The sequence below is a fragment of the Martes martes genome (genome assembly GCF_963455335.1).
Source record: "Martes martes genome assembly, chromosome: 18".
Taxonomy (NCBI): Eukaryota; Metazoa; Chordata; class Mammalia; order Carnivora; family Mustelidae; genus Martes; species Martes martes.
This window is the reverse complement of record NC_137906.1, coordinates 27880117-27899210: the sequence shown is the minus strand read 5'-3', so window position 1 is coordinate 27899210 and position 19094 is coordinate 27880117. Positions and strand designations below refer to the sequence as shown.

The 19094-nt window shown below is 50.4% G+C and overlaps 1 protein-coding gene across 1 annotated transcript in view; it reads left to right on the top strand.

The window, feature by feature from the left end:
* The window catches only part of XYLT1 (xylosyltransferase 1), a gene marked incomplete at both ends in the record, with an annotated part of 127308 nt that overhangs the window by 77158 nt on the left and 31056 nt on the right, over positions 1-19094 (top strand). The window contains one exon of the mRNA XM_080830451.1: positions 11810-11890. Coding sequence (XP_080686577.1) covers positions 11810-11890 — 81 coding nt within the window. The remainder of the gene's footprint in view (positions 1-11809; positions 11891-19094) is intronic.

Genomic DNA, 19094 nt, shown 5'->3' with positions numbered 1-19094 from the left:
TGGGCCGTGTCAGCATCCCAAGGGCTTGGCTCCCCCCACCCCCCGGAAAACACCTGTTGAGTCTGTGCCACGATGTGGGGTGCCTGGGGACCCAGCCATCCCTGTCCTTCCCTCGGAGGGAATCAGTTACGAGAGCTCTGGGATAGTCAAGCACTTCCTGTGTGCTGGGCCCTGGGCGCAGCCTTCGCACACATGATCTCATGGGTTCTCTGCCCCATTCAGACAAGGCCACTGAGGCTCAGGTACACAGGTCACCTGATGCAGAGCAGTGTCCCTGCATCTGGCTGTCACACATGGGTACCTGCCCATGCATCTCCCTTAGCAGGAGAGGGATTCTGTGTGCGTTTGTAAATTCCATTTTGGGAACCTGGCACAGCCTTTGGGATTCCATTCAACATCTGTCCCTCTAGATAGTAAGCAACTATTAGGTGCCAGATACTGTGCTAGCCAAGCCTTTCTGAGCTGGGGTTCCTCGTAAGAACCTCAGAACACAGAAAATAATCAGAATGACTATTTCCTTGGTTCCCTTAAGGATGCTACAAAACTAGTACCATTCATAATGCATAGTAGAGAAGCTAATCCAAGACATAGAGTGGATTCCTCGAGTCACCAGGGATCCGTTCTCACAGAGATTTGCTTCTCAGTCATCACTGTTCTCCAGGACCTAGAACAGTACCTGACATGTAGGAGGTCTAACATTAATATTTGCTGACTGACTGAATGAGAATATAGTGATGGGAACAAAGCAGATCTGCTCCTATCTGGAAAGCGTCCTGTTTTAGAATTTATAACATAATCCTCTTTTACAGTCCCAACCATGTAAATACTGAAGGACCAGCGCTGCAAAGTATGTTATCAGTGATCAGTGCACTCGTAGCAACACCTATGTGAGTGGGTGTTCAGAATAGTCCCAGATGCAATTAAATTCTTTTTTCTTAAGAAACACTTCATCAGGGCGCCTGGGTGGCTCAGTGGGTTAAGCCTCTGCCTTCAGCTCAGGTCATGATCTCAGGGTCCTGGGACCGAGTCCCGCATCGGGCTCTCTGCTTGGCAGGGAGCCTGCTTTCCCCTCTCTCTCTGCCTGCCTCTCTGCCTACTTGTGATCTCTCTCTGTCAAATAAATAAATAAAATCTTAAAAAAAAAAAAAAAAAAGAAACACTCCATCAGTGACTATAGGAAGACAAGGGGAGAAGGAGCGAGGTATTACCTCTGAGCAGATGCTTGAGGAATACCTATAAACGAATGACCTTTACCCAAAAAGCCGGCAGCCTGAGCCCGTGTACAGTCAGATAAAACCAAATTACCCCCGTTGAAACAGGTCCATGCAACTCAAAGTGATACCAGTGGTTTAAAAAGCTGAATTCGTGTCTAGCTTCAGAACTCAACACGATTTGGGGCACTTAAGAGATGCTCAAAAATGTAAAGAAGGAAAAGGGAGGAAGAGAGGGAGGGAGAAAGGCAGGGAGGGAGGGAGTGAGAAAGGAAATGAAATTCACAGCCCCAGCAGTAACACGGCAAATAGCTACCCTGACTCCAACCGGGCCCCTGTGCTCAGGGCTCAGCCTCCACGCATCGTTCTCTTTATCTTCAGGACAGCTCTACAGAATGTGGCCTGTCATGATGGTGCCCATTCCTCAGAAGTGAAGAGCGATGCTCCATGAGAGGGTTCCTGCCCAAGGTCAGACAGCCTGATGAGAGCAGAGCTCAGCTAGTCCTTCTACAGAGCGTTGGTCCTATGCTATCCTCTGCCCTCCCCACCCCAGCAAAATAGGAATCTGAATTGGTTATCTCCTTTCATCACGTTTGAACTTTGATTGTCAAGCTACTAAATTTTTTACGCCCAGTTGAAACTTCACCTGATGTGGAAAGTAGGGGACACTGTCTCCTCTCTGGCGAAGTCCCAAGTGAGCCACCCAGTGGAACCTGGGGCTGCCCCAGACACAGTTGGAGAACCAGTGATCTATACAATAACTTCTCTTCTAGAACATGTCACAAGTTTTCTGGTTCTGAGGATTACTACCTCAGAGCCTGTGTCGTCTGTTTGAACAGCCTGATGTTTTGTATAATTTCTCATCAACCCTCTGAAATAAACAAACAGGCTTAGAATCTGCAGGGACAATATATACTAAATGCAGAATGTCCTCATTTTCTAGTCTCTTAAGCCAAGAATCTGTGTCCCCTTGAGGTTTGCAGAGGCAGCTATGGCGTGGCTCCACGTTTGTTTTTCCACGGAGGAGTGTGTGGCTTCCCTTCTGTGTCACAGTGCATTTTGACCTTGTTCCAGCACAGACAGGCTAGTGAACCTGGCAGGCTGCCAAGGCGATCAGCGACAGTCAGCTGTCCTTCGAGCTCAGTGCTGTCCTCAGGCCGTCAGAACCAACCTGACCCTGAAGTTCTAGGGGACAAAGATCTTTATAACATCCTACCCCCTGCCGAATATAGAACCTAGTCCTGGAGAAGTAAAAATGATTAGAAAAGCACTAGGAACAAAAGCTAACATTGTAGCATTCTGTGGGCCAGCTCTGTGTATCTGTTGCTTTCCTCTGCCCACCATTCCTCCCACTCCTAGTACCAGCAGCCCTGTGAGCCTGGAGTTTTCAGTTGCAGGCAGTGCTGGATATCCTCTCGCTTCACTTAGTCCTCGCAGCGACCCGATGAAGTAGGCATTGTCATCCTCAGCTTTAAAGATGAGGAAAATGAGCTCCAGATGGCAGAAATCACCTGTCGGAGGCCACACAGCTAGTAAATGGTAGAACCAGGACTTGAACCTACAACTCTCTGGTCTCAGGTCTCATTATTTTAACCATTCCACATACCCATATGTTGATTGTTGGTGCGTTAGGGACACCCATCTGGTGAGACTGGAATAGATACATTGTTACTGGAGGCCAGAGCCCTCCTTTGCACAAACCCAAGGGAATGTGGAATGGTGAAAATAAAAATCTCTTCTCAGCCTTACACACAGAGGGAAAGTTGAGCTGAGAGTAGTGCTAGGCGCGTAGGCGTGTAGGATGAAAGGATAGAGGCGTGGCAGGTGGTGGGCATGCTTTTCCTCTGGCGTTTCTAAGCAGAGGGTATGGGAACTTCCTGCTGAGTGCTCACAACACACAGGCAACTCAGATACCATTTTTATCCCCGTTTTGCAGATTAGAAAGTAAAGGTTCAGGCCCCTCTGGGAAATTGCTTAACATCAAATAGAAACAAAGTGGCAAAGAGCAGGGGGAAATCTCTGAATGCAGTGCTCATTGTAGCAAAGATGTGGCTTTCTTGCTTAAATCACCTCTACTTTTAAGATTCAGTCTTTCTCTGTCATCCAAAGCAGGCCTCCTCTTGTTCTGCTCCCCAACCCCCCACCCCCGCCCAAACCAAATCCAATAGCTGGCTGTAATCAGTCATTGTAACGGGATGCAGAATTTGGTTAACCAAATGTTCTGCTCATTTGGGATGTCTCGTGGCATCTGAGGACAACCAGATTTCAGAAAATTAAAATACAATCAGATAGACTCCACACGCGTGCGCTCACACACACGAGGCTGAATGGCAATGCAGCTCTCCATTCACGATGGCAGCAGTGTCCCAGAATCAGGCATGGCCTCGGTGCTGATTCTTGTCAGTTACCTTTCCATTACAGCTGTCTGCAGGAAGGGCTGACACCTTAAGAGTTCCCACTGATGGAACGTCAGATAAACTGCCTCTTAAAATGGCTTATGTATGTTTAAAATGAAAAATGTGTGTCTTACAAGTGCTCCGTGAAAGCGGTGAGGCTTTGAGAAATGGTTTGCCAGTTCCCGCAAATGCCATGAGCGTGTTTTAATTCTGCATCGTTTCCACCAGTAACAAAAGGATAAATCCAATCAAAAGTGATTGAGTTTTATTAGCCAGGTGGTTCCCCAGTTTGCCTGCCTGCCTGCCTTTGTGGAGGGGAAGAGCTGCTCCCCGGTGTCTCCGGGAGGCTCTGTGCTCTATCTCACCTGGCACGTCACCCCATATCACAAAAATCTCCCTATCGGTCACCTTCCCCGCTGTCTTGTGTGCTTCTAGAGGACAGGGACCATAACCGCCTTGTTCACCGCTGATCCAGGTATCTGGCACCTGACCTATCAGAGAGGTAAGAAACCATGTTTCCAGGAAAGCAAAGTTTTATTAGAGTTTTCCAAGTCACAGTTATGAGGAAGCACAGGACGTTTAGAAAACTTCACATAACCCCAAAGATTGAGTGAACAGGCCAGCTCGAGAACCACTTTGTACACATTGTCTTGCAGGTGGTGGGGAGCTACTAAAGGATATTATTAAATAGAGAAGAGATATGATCAGACTTAACGTTCTGGAAAAATCCTATGGCTGCTTTCCAGAAGATAGCTTAGAATGCAGTCCGAAAACTGGAGCGACATTTTGTCCAGTTCGCTTCTCCCTGGGTGCCCAGCTGTGGCTGTAATTTTGTCCATCGGGTCCAGGAAGAACTACAGTATCTAGCTTTTTCCATACATTTTCTCCTGTATCTTAACAAAACTGGGTCTCGCTGCAAGCTTTGGCTGTATTCAAATCAGGGACTCTCCTTCTCTTGTCTCCAAAGCTTTTTTTTGCTCTTGACTCTTCTTTAGAGAATTCTGAACTTGATCTGTCTTCTTCCTGTTCTGGAATTCTGGCCCTTCTGAGAGATGCACTAGCAGACAAGAAGACACCCATAAGGTCCAAGCACAACCTTCTTGGGAGGTGGCCAACAGAGCGATGGCAGGGTCCCCTCTCCACCTCCCCTCACACACCCAAAAAGAAATAAGCCATATTGAAAAATGGGTCTGAATCCATTTGTGAGTGAGAATGGGGTGAGAGGAAATCCAGTGGCTAGGGCTCAGATTTTAGACAAGCAGAGCAGAAAGGCCCCAGACCCAGGACAGGAGGCTTTGTCTACGTGCAGCTCATGTTCACGGATGAAAGGAAGTAGGAGGCCTCAGTAAGTGGCTGTCATTTCCGTTTCCAGTGCTTGTTTTGTGGCTCTCGTTCTAGGAAAATGGAGTGGACTCGTACAGCTGATCCGCCCCGAGAAGAACAGGTTTGCAGAGCCCTAGCTCTGGACCTGGGGTGCCCGGGTCTGAGTCAGCACTCCGTTTCCCCTGCAAGACATTGGCCAAGTCCTTGACTCTCTTTGTGTCTTACTTCATTCATGTATCAGCAAGTTTCTGCTTGATGGGGTAATTGTCTGATGAAATGGGGAGGGGCATTTAACCCTTTGTAGGCAGCACAGGCAAGATTCCTCCGTTGTTACTGTTTTTCTCCTACTTCATGGGCTTCGTGACCCCACATGTCCCCCAGTTCAAAGATACAGGCAAGAGCATATCTGGTGGAGAGGTGGTGGGCAAAGGCATGGAGAGACAAGGGAATGATGGAGCCCCTCCCGGGGGGCGGACACTGCGCCGGGCGCCACACCCACGCGCCCTACATGCCCGTGCTGTGCTCGGGTATTTGTTAGGAATGCCAGTCAGTATTTGCCAAACATCTACCGTGTATCAGGTCCTGGAGGAACGAACAGAGTTAGACCCCATGCCTGCTCGTCTCACAACTATTGCCAGGCCCTGAAAAGCATTGTCCAAGGTGCCCATGTTGAAAATCCCTGTGCTGTTAACGGACAGATGGGCACCAGCTGCAGCAGCTGCTCCGGGCACTGGATAGTTCTGGGCACCACCACGCCCCCCCGACACACACACACCGCTTGCTGCTTGACAGAGGCTCATTTGCGTACTGCTGGTTGTTGCTACCACAGGGAGGCCGTAAGGACCCTGCTAGGCCTGGCCAGCCTGCCCGAGAAGCGCACCAGCCTTCCCAGGACAGCGGCCCCATCCATCATTTTGCAATCTCCTTCTCCCTCCCCACACTGCTGGGAGCCCCACCCTGGGCTCTGGGGGCAGCCTCAGTCTGTGCAGTGTGTCTTTCTAAGAGCAAAGAGAGACCAAAAAGCGCCCTTTGCATAAACACTTCCACACCTGGGAATTTAATCCTGCGAAAATCTATCCTACCCAAATACGGAAAGATAAATGTGGAAGGATGCTGGCCTCATAGGCACAGTATCTGTAAGGGGCGGGGGGGCGGGGGGCCAAACACCCTAGATGTCCATCACCAGGGGCTTGGCTCTGTCCATTCCGTGGGATTCCGTGTCAGCATTAGAAGGATGAAGTCTACTTGTACGTGCTGGTGAGGCAGCTGAGTGGGCTTGATCGCAAGCCACGGACATGTACGTTCCCATTTACGTAATAAAAATGAATGTGGGTATTAGAGCATCTGCTTCATAGGATTGTCACAAGGACTGAGTGGGTTAACAGGTGCTGAGGACAGGGCCCCTGTCGTTGACCTGCACTACCAGATGCTATTGTCCTGTTCTTGCTCTTATCTGTCTTGCTGCGCACGAAGCTGGGGACCATGAACTTCAGAAGCACAGGAAAGGGTTATATTGCCCCCAACCCCACCATCATCACTTTCTGGATGCTTGGGCTCCTCATGAAAGGACAGAGTATGGGGCGCCTGGGTGGCTCCCTTGATTAAGTGTCTGCCTTTGGCTCCGGTCATGATCCTGGGGTCCTGAGATCAAGCCCCTCATCAGGCTCCTTGTTCAGCAGAGGGTCTGCTGCTCTCTGTCCCGCTCCCCTTCTTTGTGCTCTTTCTATCAAATGAAAAAAAATTTTTTTAATCTTCTTTAAGAAAAAGGCGGGGGGTACCAAATATGACCTCACTCCTGTCATCCCACAGCTGTCAACAGACCCAGATGCCACCTTCTCATTTTGGTTTGCCCGGGACCATCTGATTTTAAAACTAAAACATCTGTGTCCCGGACACCCAGCCAGGACGGTTGGCCACTCTCCATATCCCCCTGGTGGCCCAGGTGCTTTAGAAGGTACAAAGACACGCAGTCATTATGGCTGCTCACGTGTCCCAGGAAAAAGACCTATAAATGGTATATCAGAATGACTCAGCCTCAAAAAGGAAAATTCTGACACTTGGTATGACATGGATTGTCATACCATTGACAAACACCCTAGGGTCCCACTTGCACGAGGTTCCTGGAGTTTGACTCCTCTGTGAACTTGTTCACAGAGACAGGACGTAGAATGCTGGTTCCCAGGGGCTGGGGCTGGGAGCCACGGGGACATGGGGAGTTCCTGTTTCCGGATGTCAGACATTCAGTTTCACGAGATGAAAAGCGTTCCGCAGGTAGATGGTGGTGATGCTCGCAGAACAGTACGAATGTACTTCAGACGCCTGAGCTGTGCGCTCAAAAATGGTTAAGACGGCCAATTTGATGTTCTGTGTATTTTACTGCAATTTAAGATTGGAGAAAGGTACATCAGGTACTACAAATATGGTTGCACAGGGCAGAGCTAAAGTACTGTTTAAATGGAACGTACCTATGAAACAACTGTGCAGATGAGACGCTAGGGGGAAGAAGCTGGGGAAGTCCGTATGCCCCGTGCTCAGACGGACGGTGCCTTCACCCTCCCACCCCTCCCGGCCCAGAGCCCTAGTTCTCCGTCCGCTGCCGCTCGCACACGTGTTTACCCCTCCCGTGGCCCACCCAGTGCATCCACCAGGGCTCGATCCAGGGCCCTGTGGGTTCTGCACATACCCAGAGCCATTAAACCCTCACTCCTGACATTCACAAAAGCTCTTGTGCTTCACTTTTGCCTTGGCAGTGATCACGAGCACCTCTGCCAGACTCTTCGCGCTATCAGACAGAGGGGTTCTGGACTATAGCCTGGCGGGCAGGAGGGACATAGAGCAGTTCAGCTGGTTCTGTGCGTGCTTTCTCCAGGTAGAGGCTGGGCTGGCCCCATCCCCTCCTCGCGCTGCCCCACGTGGCCGGCAGACCCGCACGGCTACAACTGGGCTCCCGGGGACTAGAAGGACCTGAGAGCTGAACCATGCCACCCTCGTCCTGGGTGTCCTCATGCCCAGGGCCGTGACACATCTTAGACACGCTCGATGTTTAGGTGGTCCTCTGTGAGCCACCCTAACGCTGACACCAGCAGGGAGACCTTGGACGAGTCCCTTCTCTGGGGCATTTCCCCAGCCACGCTCAGCAGGGACATCCCCTGGGTCTTACACCCAGAAAGCTTTCCAAGTTCAAAGCTGGTTGGGTCATTATACTCCTGTCTCCTGCTCGAAATGTCTTCAGCTTCTGATATTCAGGATGGTAATAATACCGTGAACTAACAGCTAACATTTATCAAGGGCTTACTGTATGGCCGGTGCTACTGCCCAGGTCTTTGGTGCATTACTTTATTGCATAATCCCAACACCTGAGGCTTACCGAGATGAAAGTAACTGGCTGCAAGTCTGGGCTTTCAGGAACAGGCCTTGGGGAGAAGATGAAGAAGGAAAGGGGAAGAGAATTAACCACCATATTCACGCCTCACTAAAAGCAGCGCTTCTTAAACTTTGAAGGGCACTCGCACCCCCGGGAATCTCGTTAGAAAGCCGATTTTGACGCCATCGGTCTTGGGTGGAGCCTGAGGTGCTGCTGCAACAGCAGTGGGCTGTTGCTGCTCGTCCCAAGATCAGGCTCTGACTGGGGAGGCCTTGGAGCACCTCCACAGGGGATGGAGCTCCTTCAGTCATTCGTTCCCTCACGCATTCATTCACTCCCTCACTCCGTTACGGAAGCAGTCTAGTAGCGAAGGGCGAGATGGGCTTTGACATTTGGAACCAGGTTGTGACCCTGGTTCTGCACTTGGCTAAGCAGTGGCTTCTCTGAGCCTCAGTCGCCCATCTGCAAAATGGGAATGAAACTCACATCTCAGAGAGTCTCGGTGAATATTGAGATGCAATAAAATGTGGCAAAAGTCAGCCCCAGGGTCTCAGGCACGGTGGGCATTTTGTAAATGGTCATGGTTCGAGAGTTTTTATAGGTTCTTTTGTTGTTTGATTCCAACAGAGATTTTGACAGGGTTCCAATAAGTTTATTTATATGACAGCAACTTTTTTATTGAAATAAATCTCTTCCTTATCAAAATACATCATTTATTTTGACATTTACTTATTTATGTACTTCCGCGAAGACATCCCAGTGGCTCTGAAGGCTGCCAGTGATGGGCCCAGAGTCACCATCCTGAATCCGAGGAATGGGCGTGGACAGGAAAACGTGTCTTCTAATGATTTCCACAAAAGGTGGAGATGACAAGCCGTGGGAGTCACTCGGCAAATGACTCCACCAGAAAGGAGGAGTGAGAAATGGATGGGGGAGGGGGGCGCTGGTATTGGGTAAAATGTCAGCAGATCACAAACTGTTCATTATCCAAGGAGAACTAAGTATTATGTAGGCTATTACAGACAGGCCTCCGAAAGCAGCAATAAGAAAACGTGGGCCCCAGCCGAATCGCACGCCCCCTTGAAGAACGGCTGGGGAGACGGGTTTTAGCATGCCAATCAGGTATTCTACTCTGAGGGAGAGGGAGAGGGAGGGGGCTGGGGGCCCCCAGGGAGGGGGATGAGAGGGGGACTCAGGGATCCCCTCGCCCCGCCAGTCCGTCCAAACGAGGCACACAGTGCCTTGCTTTGAAAGGCAGCCTTCTGCCCAGGTCCGGGCCTGGAATCTGCAACCCCCTCCCTGGGCGCCCCCCCCCCCAAGATGTCATCTTTTGAGACGATTTCATGTGGAAGCATCGCTAAGTAAATTCGCTAAATGCCTATTCATCCCCGTCAGATGGGGGCTCGGTGAAGCAGTAAATGTGAAAATGGCCCCAGCTCAGGGCCCTGAAAGGAGCTTTCTGGGGTTGCCAAATGGAGCCGCGGCCACTGACCCTGGGAGGCCTGAGGCTTTGCGCAAGGGCCCGGGAGCCACCGCCTGGCCCCTCCAATCCTCCCCCTGAGACCGCTGAGAGGCCCTATTTATTATTCCTGCTGCCAGGGACCCATTCAGAGGTTAACTTGTCCCCGTATTCATCAGGACGACAATAATGAACTGTCGCGGAGTGGCGAGGGGTTTGGTAAATAGGAACCGCTAAGCCCTGGCAAGGGAGCGGGTCTCTTCACGGTTTGGAAAAAGACATCGTTTTCTTTCTTTCTTTCTTTCTTTCTTTCTTTCTTTCTTTCTTTCTTTCTTTCTTTCTTTCTTTCTTTCTTTTTTTTGTATGGACTGAGCTCATTCCCACCTCTCCCAGCAACTTCAAGAGGGGCTCTGCCCACAGCTGCCTGTAACTTGGTAGGAGGCTCGTGGGCTTTCCCTGGCAGCTTGTGGGCACGGTTGTCCACACAGGAGACCCATCATTTTGCAGACACGTGGGGTTAGCCTTTTGTCTGCGTCCCTGGGATTCACCCCTGTGTGCCCCCGTGGGGCTTGGCTTGCTGCGTGTGTACCAGGTACACACCGGGGTGTACTGGGGTTTCCCAGCCGCTGCTGGAACGGCTGGCTGTGAGTCGGGGTTCATCTCACTGGCAGGATGGGACATCGGCGGTGCTCGTTATCACTGCAGCGTCTCTTAACCGCTCAGTGCCCCCTCTGCTGGAATTAGGAGTTGGTCAACATGAGTCATCCAGTCACAGAACAGGGCTGGTTGTGGCGCGGCTGCCAGGAGTTGCAGGGAAATGAAGGCGGTGTGCCGGGCGGGGGCCGCTCAGACCAGATGGCGGGAGGCGGAAGGAGCTGAGCCCTTGGGTTTATTGTACACCTACTATATGCCCTTTCAGTGTGCCCAGTTATCCGTACGCTGTATGTGCAGAGAGCCTGCTATCTGCTGGGCGGTCAGGGGAGTTCAGAGAAGGAGGTTAAATTACTCACCCTTGGACACACAGCTGGGTCAGGAGTGGAGCTGGGATCTGTCTCCAGACCTTTCGGCTTCGAGAGCCCAGGCATTGCTCTCCGAGGCACCCACCTGCCTCCCAGAGGTCTGGTGGCCCTCCATTCTGTTCCCAGGAACATCCTTCCTTTCCATCGCCTCCACCCTGTCTCCCACTTTGAAACAATGGTTAACCCTTTCCTTCTTAAGTAAAAATCCCTGAGCAGAGAGCCCTGATGGTAAAGGAGCTGTCACTTCAGCACCGTTTACCTGTTTGGGTTTATTCAGCAGAAGAGACGACTGCATTTCTGGCAGATGGAGACCCGTGTGACTGCCTTTTAAAATACTGTCACAGCTGTATGCACAAGCTGATTAGCTGTGACTACACTGCCTGTGCTGAGATTGATGGCGATAAATTTGGGATAACAATGCTGGGAACGACGTCATCTGTTTGGATCACACTTCATATTTTTCAAAGCTCTCTCAGTCGGTAGCCCAGTGGGTATCAAGGACTTGGTATCATTCATTCAACAACCCTACTGTAGCTCCTACTGTGTGCCGGGGAGGAGCAAATTCCACTAGGCTCTGCCGTCATGGAGCTTACATCATAATATAAGCCAATTTAACACTTAGTAATAGACACAGAAGGTTGTGATAAAGGTGAAGGTGGGGAAGGTAGATGCTGCTTTAGGTTGGGTGGCCAGAAAAAGCCTCTCTGAAGAGGTGACATTTGGAAGGAGACCCGGATGACAACAGCAAGCCAGATCTGGAAAGAGAAAAGACTGAATTTCCCAGGCACAGCAGGTGCAAAGGCCCTGAGGTTGTTAAGTATCTGGCATTGCACCACACACCGATGTCTTCATGTTTGCCAAGCCCAGTGCTGGGCACTAGAGATTCTAAAACAGTTGGGGCACGATGCTTACCCTCAGAGAGTTCACAGGATATGGAACATGTAGGATACAAATACAGTAGTAGTCCTTTTAAATGTAGTGCAGTAAGTCCACGGTCTCCGGAGGACTCTGACCTTCCTCTTGGTTTGTTTCCACAGGACAAATGACCAACTGGTGGCATTTCTCTCCCGATACCGAGATATGAATTTCCTGAAGTCACACGGCCGGGACAACGCAAGGTAGTACATCTTACCCCCAACACACCCTTGTGCAAAATGGAAATGAAAATCTGAGTGATCGTTTGGGGCTTCCTTCCTGGTTTGGTACAGCCAGAGGAAAGTAGATAGTGGGAGAGAGGCATGGCTCAGAGGGCCCCTGCCCCTTTCACATAGGATCTGAGATGGTCTCCCACATTAGCCAAGGACAGGGATAATAGTAAGTGCATCTCCTCGCATGATAGGCCTTTACACCTTTTTTTTTGGAGTACTTTCCTCAGTCCGTTATCTCATGAGGTCAAAGGACCTCATCCTTTGAGGTAAATAGGGCAGCCATTATTACTCTCTACTTTATTGGTGGGAAGACTGAGGCCCAGAGTTTAAGTGATGGCCTCAGTTCATTGGGTCAAAGATGCGCGGCCATCACTGGTCATCTAGTCATTCAGCAAATACTTGCCCCGTGCCACCACGTGTCAGGCAGCCTTCCAGAGGTGAACAAGACAAAAAACCTCTTTCTCGTAGAATTTACTTCATAGGGAGAAAGAGTCTCTCGCCAGCATGGAGTTGAGCTCAACTATCCTGACTTCCTCTCTCTGTCTGTGCGAGTGGCTCACCCTTGCCGCCTAGGACACGGGCAGAGGTTCAAGGCCCCAGAAGCCCCAACTGAATCCACTGCACCTCACTCACCTATGAGTGAAGCCTAACGGCTTTGAGCCACGTCTGTGTCTCTGGCCGGAGGTCCGCTAGAAGGGAGTCAGTCTCGAGCGCCCCCTGTAGGGCAGATCACAGGCTCGGTCTCCCCGTCCCCAGGTTCATTAACAAAGCCCAGCCCAGGATCACTCTGGGAGTGAGGTTGGGAGGGAGGTTTTTTGCTAGCATTGAACTCAGACCATAACCTGCCAGCGCATGGGATAATTTGAGCGCATTCCTGTGTTTTGTTTGGGCCTCGTGTTGGTTTTGTTTTGTTTTGCTTCATTTGAAAGTGAATAGCCCCATGTAAAAATAGCCAAGTTTCCCATGCAATCCAGATTTCAGTTCCTCTTAAAAGATCCTGGGGTCTGCTCACTCTGGGCCTGAGTTTTCCCACTGGGAGGCTCTCACGGGGTCATAGACAAAGCCTTTGTCCTCCAGGTCGCTGCGGTCCTCACCTGTCCCCCTTCCCTACCTGGCCCCCTCTGGCCGGCCGGTTTGCGATCTGTGCTTTGGGTCTTCTCTGCCAGGCCTGATGGAGGCGTGCGTTGGCTGCCTCCGGAACGCCCTTCACCCAGTTACCCGCGGCAGGCAGCAGGGGAGGGACAAGCAGCAAGCAGTGAGCTCTGTCTCCTGAGCTCTCCAGATGTAACCCCGAATCCTTCATTTTGTCATTTCCGAAATTCTTTGATTTCATCCAGCTGTTAGATTGTTCCTATCCTACTGACAGCCTGAATTTTTTTTACATTTAGAAGGAACCCGACTTGAGGGTGCTCTCTAAATCAGCCCAGATGAGTATGTTCCACCAAGAAGGGTAGCGAGGCCTGTGGTAGACTCAAGAATTGTAGCCCCTGGGCGTTGTGTTCCTGACAAGTGCCCCCACTCCACTGACCCCTTCTAGGGGATCCAGTTTCATTCTTACATCCATTCCGTGCAAAGTAAGAATTACTATCCCCATCTGTCAGGAGAAGAAAGGGGGTCTTTGGGAGTCTAAATGATCTTGCCAAAGTTACACAACTGCTAAACGCCAGAATTTGAACCTGGTTCTCTGGCCCCAGAGCCCAGGCAGAGCAAGGCGGAGCTGAGAAAGATTCCAAGCAGGTGTTACCCAAACTGGCCCAGATGTCGGTGTCTAGGCCCATTCTCTATGGGAGAATGAAGACTCTTCTTCCCCGCCACGTAACCTTGTAATACGCGTTTGGTGCAAAGTCGCATCATGAGAGAGGAGCCTGTTGTAATTTGATGGCCTTGGGTCTGAATTATGTCTGCCCTAGTGTTATTATGCATCCTCGTCCGTATTTATTCTCTCTCCAAGATTTCCAGGCCCTGTGCTTGGGACTGGGCATAGCACAGAGGTTAAAACTCATGAGCTTTGAGGTTGTACGTCCTGGACTGGAGTCCTGCTCTGTCCTGTCCTAGCTGTGTTGGATTAGGCGGGTGACTTAACCTCTCTGAGCCTGTTCCCTTACCTGTATAATGGAAATATTACTAGACCTACCCCCGAAGGTTTGAGAGGATTCAGTGGATGCTGCATCTAAAGCATCCAGCACGTAGTAAATGCCGCGTGATGATGGTGATGTCAGGCCATGATGAGCTGAGGATGAAAATATTGCTGGTGGAAGAGATAAGCAGTTGGTGCTGGGGCTAAAGCCGAGCCTCTGGATGTGGGACTATGTCCGGTCTAGGTGACGTGCATGGGTGGTTGACAGGTACCCCACTGGCATAGGACTAGGTAAAGGTTCAGGCTAGGATGTGGATCGCACGTCCTCCTGAAACCCTAAAACCCAAGGCTCTCTGAACAGAAACGCTCACAAGTTCCGCTGCCCGTGAATGAGCCCTTGGCTGGTTTTCTCTCACTGAGATGAATGAAGGGCAGTAATTGAGTATTAATTTCGTAGTAAAATGAGCCATCATCTGCCCCCCCCTCCTCTCCGTCAGCTGGGGCCTCACCTGCTGCGTGAGCCAGCCTAGCCACAGCGCATGCTCTGTCGTCGCCTCCCCAGGGCACAGAGCTGGCCATGGCTTAGCTCCAGTCCCTGAGCGGGTGGTGTGTCACAAAGGACTCTGGGTGGCAGATAACCGAAACCCAGCTGAATCTAGGCTAAGCAAGTAAAGGACATTAATGGAAGGAGGACGTTAATGGAAGGAGGACGTTGGTGTCTGACTTCAGGTAGGGCTGAATCAGGCAGTTCAGATGACCCTCCCTCAAGGCCAGACTCCTTTAGTTCTTTCCCTTTCCTCTCCTTTTGTGGGTTGTTTGTTTGTTTTTGGCTGTTTAATTATTTACTGTTATTCCTGGAGAGGGTTAAAGAAAAAATAGACACATCTAATAGCCAAATAGTTCAATAGCAGGAATCTTCTTGTCTTCTTTAATTGGGATGTAATTGACATAACATTGGATTAGCTCCAGGTGGAAGACATAACGATTCGTTATTTGTATATGTTGCAAAATAATCACCGTAAGTCTAGTTACCGTCCGTCACTGCACATGGTTCCAGCTTTTCCTTGTGATGAGAAGGTCTCAGATCTACTCTCTCAGCCACTTTCAAATACGCAATACAGTATTACTGACTGTCACATCCCTGGGACATATTTATTTTACAACTGGACATTTGTACTTTGTGACAACCTCCTTACCTTCTTTTAGTTCTTGTTTCCTTTGTGTTGGTTTGATTTTTCTGGCTCCAGATGGTGACCCTTTGCAACTTACTAGCCTCGTTTTACAGATGAGGAAACAGAGAGGTTAAGTAACTCGCTTAAACCCACTCAGGGCAGGGCTGGGACTCAAACCTGTGGTGGGGAGGGTGTCCCCAGAGCCCAAGGTCATGACCCCTATATGATGCAGCCTATCTGTGCGCTGGGCCTGCCTTCCTCCCGGACGCTGGGTGGCCTCGAGGCAGCCACTCTGCTACTCTGGGCTTCCATTTTCTCCCTTTGAAAACCAAAGGGGATGAACAAGGTGGTCTCCAGAGGCCCTTCCGGTTCGGATGCTCTCCACTCCCGGACCCACCCTTGTAAAAGACATCGTGACAAAGGCAAAGAGTTTGAAAGACCAAACGATGTGGAGAGGCCAAAGCAAGCAGTGAGACATGAAATAGGCCACGGGGTGCCTCGGTGTTTAATTCCACGTGTTTCCTAATAGCAGTGCTGACCTTCTGTCCCCATCTCCAGCCCTTGGCAGCCAATTTGGATTCCCAGCTCCAGCTGCGAAGAGATGGCATAAAGGCAAACTAATATTTTAATAGCTGCCAAATTGGTCCTGACTGTTCCTGTAATTAAATGAAGGGGAGTGTTGTGTTCACTGTTTCTCCTTGCTTTCCTCCAAAAAATAAACTAACCAGATACAGGGGAAGACAGGCAGCTCGGTTCATGTTTTCCCAGCGAGTCGCTGCAGGGTGAGCGGAAGCAGGTGCTCTGGAGTGCGCCGTGAGCCTCAGTGGGCAGGTCCTACCAGATGCCCCCCAGAACTCCTGGATTCTGCTCAGGGGACACGTGAGATGTTTCCCAAATGTCTGCAGCCTGGGGCTGGGGCAGCCCCTGACAGGGGACAGAAAGGGAAAATCTTTTCCATCAGCCAGAATAGGATTTCCTGCCTGGGTCCATCTAGCTCCCCGCCTGAACTGAGGTCCCCAGGACCCCCATGCTGAGCCCAGGGATGCAGTGCGGTGCAGGGCTAAGCACTTGCCTGCTGGAGACTCGGCACCTGTGTTGAGATGCCGCCTCTGTCATCGTGTCGGCCGTCGGACTCCCGCAAATGGCTTTGCCTCTCCGTGCCTCTGTTTGCTCATCTTTATATCATCTGATCAGGGAGGTCGGGATGGTGGAGGACTGAGGAGCCTCACTGACCCCGGGAAGGCCCCCAGCCAGGCTGTGTCCACTGCGGTGTCTCATTCCAGCCTCACGCGGAAGGTGCGCTCCGTCTCAGAGATGAGTACAGCTGCAGCGTGGAGGGTGGTTTCCGCGGGCTCAAGGTTCCACGGCTGGCGGGCAGCAGGGCTGGCATTGGAACCTGGTTCACCCTGACTTTCAAGCCCTGGGTTGTTTTTATCATGCCGTGACTCGTGAGCGCCTCTGAGAGGACCTGCAGTTTTAGGCCCTTGGTGGAGGCATAGACGAAAGAGCACAGCTCTGACTTGAAGCAGAAGTGCTGTTTCCGTGATTCGGGGAGGGAAGAGCAGGTCCTTTCCCTGCTTCACTGGGTCGGTGCATCCCAGCATGTGTTCATGGTCCACCAGTGGTACGCGAGATGGTTTCAGGTCGTTCTTCACGGGCTTCTGGGGAAAGTTAGGCATTGATCCTAAGTATATCAACAAATGTTTATATAATTGATTTTGTGATTTCATGGCCATCGTACTTAGAAAAAGACTAAGTCTTAAAAAAATAGGTGAAGCTATTTAAAGCTGATTTAGATAAAAATATTGGGGCACCTGGGTGGCTCCGTGGGTTAAAGCCTCTGCCTTCACCCCGCATCGGGCTCTCTGCTCAGCGGGGAGCCTGCTTCCCCCGCCCCCCCCCCCCGCCCTGCCTGCCTCTCTGCCTACTTGTGATCTCTGTCAAATAAATAAAATCTTAAAAAAAAAATACATATTAAGGGAGCTTTCCTGTAGGTGTTACATAAAGCACCTCGCACAGGTAAGAATCCAGGCTTGGACTCTCGGCACGTGACCTTGACTGGGTCACATCAATCACCTGTATGCCCATTTCCTCGTCTGTAAAATGGGAATGATGCTACTAAGACAAGCCTCGCCAGAATCACTGTAAGGATTAAATGGTTTGGCTATAGGGATAAACTCTGGGAACAGTTGTGCGTATTAACTTGGTGAGGACTGTGGTTGCAGTAATGATGGAGAAAAGTCTTGAAAATGGAATACAAATGATTAACATTTCGAAGCACTTTCTGGGATCCTTACAGAAACAATTAGCATCTGAAATGTATGACTGTACTGACCCCAGGTCAGAAACGATGTCAGCCAGTTTCTTGCTGTTCTCAGGTCCGTGCCCCACCTGCTCTGAGCAGCACCCCCACCACTGGGCATCAGAATGGCAGCTAAGCAGATTCAGCGTCTCCTTCTCCCTGACATTAAACTAATCTTCAGACCCAAACGTCCCTCAATGTATAAACAGGCAACTGTTTAGCCAAAAGTTGGCAAATCCATCGAGAGCCTGGCCAGGAACCTCCTGCAAGCAAATCTGCTCTCAGGAGGCCCTTTGGTGCCAACTTGCTTATCAAGAGATGGGCTCTCTCCCCAGCTGTCTTGTAACACTATGATTGATGGGAGGAGATAATTAATACCTCATTTCCCATGGGGAAAGCAGATTGCCTTTCCCTTTCACTTTTCTTCAACCCAACCAGTGAGTTTATCACTGTTTGCATGTTCACTTTATTTAATCCAATTAAAGAAGCCATGTCAAAATAAAGCTTAGCATCGCACCAGCACCCGCACAAAGCCCAGGACGCATCTCCTTTTTTGGCCTCCACATGGGTTTTGAGGTCAGCTTGGGAACTTTTCTTTTTCCAAAACAATACACATCCGAAGTAGACAAAAGACTAGAAGAAAAGTGTGTTGGTGGTGTCATCTTGGAGAGGTAGAGTTTGATTTTTTTATTTTTTTCTTTGCTTTTTCTGTTCCACGTGTTCTATGAAGGAAACATGCATTACATTTATAAACTGAACCAGAGGCAATAAATATTGTTTGTGTGAAAAATTGTGGCACACAAGCTAGCCCTCAGTGGACCTTTAGATTTGTGGCAATACAAGCTGATTGGGGACCCCAACCACCATGAAGACCATGGGCCACCAAGTCTGGTCAGGGTCCCAGGATTGAGGCCCCTGAGCCTACTTTTTTCACATAAGGCAGTAGTGAGAGTCACATGGGAAGGGTTTGTTTCCTGGGGGCCAGGGACCGTCCTAAATGTCTTACAAAAATGACTTCTCTCAAGTCTCAAAACGAGCCCATGATGTAAATGTGGTCCTATCAGGCCCATTTTCCAGATGGGGACATTGAGGCAAGGTAGGTTAAACAACACCCGGCTCACAAGTGGGGAAGCAGACCGGAACCCGGGAAGTCTGGCCCTGGCATCTTCACTCCTGGTCACTCTACCACACTCATTCCCTCAGCATATTCACTGCGGAGCTTCCGACCATGTCCAGGTAGACAATATGTTCCCTCCATCAATGAGGTCAGAGTCAGCCTCTCCCGTGGCTGGCCCTGCTGGAATGTGTGGGCAGAGCTGACTGTGTCCCTGTAGCCAGCCTCCCTGGCATCTTTCCATTCACTGGGCTCTTGTACACGCTCTGTCTGTCCCTTAGAAGCTCTTCCCCACAGCTCCTCAGATGACCAATTCTTCTCATCCTTCACGGGGAGCTTAAATGCCACCTCCTCAGTGAAGCCTTCCCCAACAGTCTTCGCTTATGACATCCCTGTCTCTCTGTTCTGTCCCTGCTCTCTGTAGAGCACTGATCGCAAACACCTAATTTGATGTTAGTGTGTTTTGTGGTTCTTGGTGTCTGCTTACTCAGTCATTAGAGCAGGATGAT